Source organism: Myxocyprinus asiaticus, chromosome 33 (genome assembly GCF_019703515.2).
Source record: "Myxocyprinus asiaticus isolate MX2 ecotype Aquarium Trade chromosome 33, UBuf_Myxa_2, whole genome shotgun sequence".
Lineage (NCBI taxonomy): Eukaryota > Metazoa > Chordata > Actinopteri > Cypriniformes > Catostomidae > Myxocyprinus > Myxocyprinus asiaticus.
Window position 1 is genome coordinate 6532422 of NC_059376.1, and position 5558 is coordinate 6537979.

A 5558-nucleotide genomic window follows, 5' to 3' on the forward strand; every position below is an offset into this window, starting at 1 on the left:
ATTTAGAGGGAGTTTGTAATCTCACTTATCTCAGAATCAGAATCAGCTTTATTGCTAAGTATGCTTACACATACAAGGAATTTGTCTTGGTGACAGGAGCTTCCAGTGTACAACAATACAAAACAATACAAAAACAGCAGCAAGACATAGATAATAATAAAAAATAAAAAATAAAACTAATTATACACATACAAACAGACACACACATACATACATACACACATACACATGGGTAGTGCAAATCTAATACAATCTGTTATGTACAGTGCAAATACAAATCTGTTATGTACAGTGCAAATACAAATCTGTTATGTACAGTGCAAATGTTTTTTGTTTTTTTTCAGAGGAATGAAATGGCAGAAGGGGTTGGATGTGTTGGATAAATATAAAAAAGACTAAACTGTGTATTGCACATAGTTATGCTCAATGGGGCAATTTAACAGCTCATGAGATGGATAGCCTGAGGGAAAAAACTGTTTCTGTGCCTGACGGTTCTGGTGCTCAGAGCTCTGAAACGTCAGCCAAAAGGCAACAGTTCGAAAAGGTAGTGGGCAGGGTGAGTGGGGTCCAGAGTGATTTTTCCAGCCTTTGTCCTCACTCTGGAAGTGTATAGTTCTTGAAGGGTGGGCAGGGGGCAACTAATAATCCTCTCAGCAGTCCGAACTGTCCTTTGTAGTCTTCTGATGTCTGATTTTGTAGCTGAACCAAACCAGACAGTTACTGAAGTGCAGAGAACAGACTCAATGACTGCTGAGTAAAACTGTATCACTTTCCTCAGCTGGCGAAGGAAGTACAACCTCTGCTGGGCCTTTTTCACAATGGAGTCAATGTGTGTCTTCCACTTCAGGTCCTGTGAGATGGTGGTGCCCAGGAACCTGAATGACTCCTCTGCTGCCACAGTGCTGTTTAGAATGGTGTTGGGGTGTTGGGGTGTTTCTCCTAAAGTCCACAATGATCTCCACCGTTTTGAGCGTGTTCAGCTCAAGGTTGTTTTGACTGCACCAGACAGCCAGTTGTTCAACCTCCCTTCTGTATGCAGACTCATCGTCATCTCGGATGAGGCCGATGATAGTGGTATCGTCTGCAAACTTCAGGAGCTTGACAGAGGGGTCCTTGGCGATGCAGTCGTTGGTGTAGAGGGAGAAGAGTAGTGGGGAGAGCACACATCCCTGGGGGGCACCAGTGCTGATTGTACAGGTGCTAGAAGTGAGTTTCCCCTGTTTCACAAGCTGCTGCCTGTCCGTCAGAAAGCTGGTAATCCACTGACAGATAGACATGAGAACAGAGAGTTGGTGTAATTTATTCTGGAGTTTAGCTGGGATGATGGTGTTGAAAGCTGAACTGAAGTCCACAAAAAGGATCCTTGCATATGTCCCTGGTCTGTCCAGATGTTGCAGGATATGATGCAATCCTATGTTGACTGCATCATCCACAGACCTGTTTGCTTGATAAGCAAATTGAAAGGGATCTAGAAAGGGTCCAGTGATGTTCTTCAGGTGGGCCAACACCAGTCTCTCAAATGATTTCATGACCACAGATGTCAGGGCAACAGGTCTGTAGTCATTAAGTCCTGTGATTTTTGGTTTCTTTGGGACAGGAATAATGACTGAGCGTTTGAAGCAGCATGGGACTTCACACTGCTCCTAAGCTTATCTGAAGGATTTGTGAAATTCTTGGTAACTAGTAGAGACTCTGATCATAAACACAATGAAGACAAAATTATATTAAAATTAATTTTATTAACACAAGATATGCAAGTGTAAATATCACAACTACCGAATGCTACCAATGAATGAATATGCAGTACTAACGAATAATAACTAATAACCAGATAATGGAATACTGAATTAGTCTGGTGGCAGAGATGTCTGGATGGGCATCACAATGTGCCAAATGATTTTGGTACTAAGAAACCTGTGGGCCAATGAGAAGTCTATTCCAACTTGGAGGTAGATCCTGGGTTCCCATTCAAAATGCTGCGTAACAAGTATGCATTCCCTCCCGTCCACTTACTTCATCAAATATTGTGCACAATTTGGGAAGATGAGGAAACGGTACTACTAGTTACACCAGAATGGCCCAACCACCCATGGTTCCCATAGTTCTTGGATGCCCACACCGCCCGACCACCCTACCAGGTGATTAGGGATTTCTCCCCTCCTCCATTTGCTTCGGATGAAGCAGAGAGTTTGCACACACTGTGTTCTGTAAGGGCACTGTGTGTATACTGTATGTCAATCACACGAGGCAAATGAGACTGTCGGATCAGCTCTTTGTCTGCGTCATGGGTTGCTTTAAAGATTTGGCCATCTCCAAACAAAGGTTTACAGTGTATGTGTTCACAGGGAGTGTGGATGCTATGGCGCTCCCATACAACTCGGAAGGCATACAGTGCCCTATTGGAGTATGATGCACATCACGTACATCCCGTACATTCATATTACATGCATTTCTTGCGTCACTTTCATTATTAATCTCTAAATTGAGCATCAATACATCTGAAGCACAGTATTACCGAAGCTATCATTATTTCTTTAATTCAATTATGGTAATAACTTTCGCCACCTCGACAAGGTTTCAAACAACTTCCATGTTTGTCAGTAATTCCACATTATTTTCATGTTGAGAAAACAAACTCCTGGTCATATTGGCCAAAGTCCACACAAGAAAAGCCTATATACAAAGTATACACACCCCTTCAATCTGTCTATGAGCAGGTGGTTTTTGAGAGAGCACAGAAAATAGTGGCTGATCCGAGCCACGCTTTCCATTATGAATATCAGGTTTTACCAATAGGGAGACATTATAGGGTCCCAATGTGTCAGAGCAATCGCTTTTAAAAATCGTTTGTGCCAGTATTAATTAATATCTTAAACAGTAGACTATAGAGCACTAAAAGGTACAGAGGTGGAATGTTTTCTTTTTATATATATATGTATATATGTGTGTATGTAATTGCAAAAAGTGAAGGTTTCTCTCTCTCTCTCTCTTTCTCTCTCTCTCTCTCACACACACACACACACACACACTCTCTCTCTCTCTCTCTCTCTCTCTCCCTCCCTCCTCTCTCTCTCTCTCTCTCTCTCTCTCTCTCTCTCTCTCTCTCTCTCTCTCTCTCTCTCTGTTTTTGTGTATGTTGCATGGATGCTGTTGTTGTGTATGGTAAATGTATGTTGCAGCAGCCGAGTCTAAGAAAATTTTCCCCTAAAGGGACAAAAAAGTTTTTAACTTAATCATCACCTTTGGACCGTAAAGCTCCCATAACGAAGCACTTAAGTTCTACTTTTTAACGAGCGATCTACGTGCTGGTTTGGGAAACAGGCCCCCATAACAAGCGACGTAAATTAAGATTATCGTAAAAATTACGTTCCAGCGGTATCGCGAAACGCAGCCTAAGTTATTTTTTTACGTCAAACATAGATAACGATGCGTTTAAAAAAAAAAACAAAAAAAAATAAAAAAAACACTACTTACAGTATATTAATGAAAAAGATTCGAGGCTGTGACAGGCCGTAACCTTGGCGACGATTGCTTCCCGCGCAAATTTTTGCCTTTCTCCTGGGAAGCTTTGCGCGCGCCATTGTATCATTATGGAGACATTTTAGAACAGATGGTAAAGTGAATATTGTGTTTATTGTCTCATATTATATGAAGCCCTCTGATGCTAAAGTTTTTATTATTATTATTATTATTTTAATCGGATTTCTAGATTTCTTACCAAGCATTTTTTTTGCAAATTAGCCTGTCTATAAGTATACATAATGTGTGCTTTTTTTATATACACTTGTTTCGATGTTTTACTTTTTTAGCTGTTTGTGTTATTTCGAGTTTTGTTTTCTTGGTCATTAAAACATTTTTGTCACCACTGAAGCACCTGACAGATCCAAATAAGCAAAATTGATATGCAAACATTTAAATAATAAGAAGAAGAAGACGAAACAATCATTCAAGAATTTTAAAGCAAAATGACTTTATTTTTTGTTGCTTTACAGTAACATATTTGTGACAAATTTTCCTCAGGGACACTCATTTTGCCATTGATCGTTAACACACAGTGTTTACTACTTCTTTGCACAGACCAAATGTAATAAAGTAAATTGTGCAAACCTCAAAAAATACATTTTAACCCTTGGGGTTTACAATTGTGTTGTTTACAACCCATCATCTTTAAACCCCAACGAGGATTGCATAAGTTATGCTCATAGAATGCAACTGCTTCCATGATCTGTGCTCTTTGGCCGTCTTTAAATTACAAATTAGCCACATTTTAGGCATTAAATCCTTTAACATCCTTACATGTAATCTCGATCACTTCACATTTCTTTTAATCCAAAACTTACTACGACAAATAAATAATATACAAAGTTGAATGTAAACAATTTCCCTGAAGTCTCTCGGAATGTGTGTGCTTGGTCACCAAGGCCTCCACATATCCGCAGCTGCTTGTGGTTCAGGCTGGGGTTGGCTTGAAGCTGACGCGGTACTGACCGTGTGGTTTCCCGTCGCAGAGATGTTGTTCCTAATGCTCACAAGTCTCTGATGCATTTCTGAAATCATTCTGGAGCTCTGCGCACAGCAGTTCTGGCAGGCCGATGTAGCAGACACCATCGAGTGCTGGATGAACTCGTTGACGCGGTGATGGGTGTCTGTGTCAAGGTTGGATTGGGGCAGGAGCGTAGAGATGCGCTGCAGACAGGCTTTATATCCCTCTTTATAGCTGTCTGTTTGACCTTTAGAGAAAGAGAAAGTCGTTAAAGACATTTTGAAATACTGTATAAAGAAAAAAAAAGAAAAAAAAGATGAATCTAATGTTAAATATGCTACTGTAAACTCACCATTAGCTGATGAGGAAGGCAGATCTCTGAGGAACCGGACTGTCATTTCAAGAATGTCAGCTTTCTCGAGTTTTGAATAGCGTGAAGCCTGCAAATTGAAAAAGATGTGACATATTAGGGTATTTTTCAGGCACTGACATTCATTTGGATGACTAATTAGCAATGGTCTAGCAAGTAGGCCTATTAAAGTTAAAATACTTACGTCTTTGCCGACCAGGGGGAGAATGAGTGTTTTCAAGTTATTGAGGCTCTCATTAATGCGAGCACGCCTTCTCTTTTCCATCAGTGGCTTGAGAGTCTGAAAAAAAAAAAAGAAAGAAAAAAGAAATGTGTTATATATATATATATAGGCTATATACTCTTTTATTCTAAAATTATTCATTGTTGTTGATTAAAAGAACCCAAATCGCCCTCACCTTTCTCAATTCATGTGCCTCTTTTCTCTGAGCTACCGTCATTCGAGAACCGAATGAGTGGGAATGAGCTTCGGTAACAATGTTGGGAGTCATGGTTTGATCGCTTGGTGTTTCGCCTCTAGAAGTGCTCTTGGAAGAGGACTGGGGTGGTTTGTGGTCAGGCTGTGAGAGGGGTCTTTTATAGGGCTCTTTAGCGTTGAGGGAGGGGTTCTAATAATCTATTGTGCCAGCACTTTGACGCAGCGGGAGATGCCAAAGGGTCCCAAAATTACCATCTGTTGAGTGATGTTAGTTTAATCTCAAGCAC

General features: G+C 40.5%; 1 protein-coding gene across 1 annotated transcript; it reads right to left on the reverse strand.

Moving 5' to 3' along the window:
• Positions 1–4413: 4413 nt before the first annotated feature.
• Positions 4414–5344, reverse strand: hes2.1 (hes family bHLH transcription factor 2, tandem duplicate 1). The gene is made up of 4 exons (XM_051670191.1): positions 5252–5344; positions 5038–5133; positions 4836–4923; positions 4414–4730 (listed from the first exon to the last, which is right to left on the reverse strand). The coding sequence occupies exons 1-4, from the start codon at positions 5342–5344 to the stop codon at positions 4414–4416; spliced, it is 594 nt and encodes a 197-aa protein (XP_051526151.1).
• Positions 5345–5558: the final 214 nt, after the last annotated feature.

Coding starts and splice junctions, on each gene's coding strand:
- hes2.1 (XM_051670191.1), bottom strand. CDS start 5,344: ATGACTCCCAACATTGTTACCGAAGCTCATTCCCACTCATTCGGTTCT. Junction 5,134..5,251: donor AGGCACATGAATTGAGAAAG/GTGAGGGCGATT, acceptor TTTTTTTTTCAG/ACTCTCAAGCCACTGATGGA. Junction 4,731..4,835: donor GCCTTCCTCATCAGCTAATG/GTGAGTTTACAG, acceptor CTTTCTCTAAAG/GTCAAACAGACAGCTATAAA.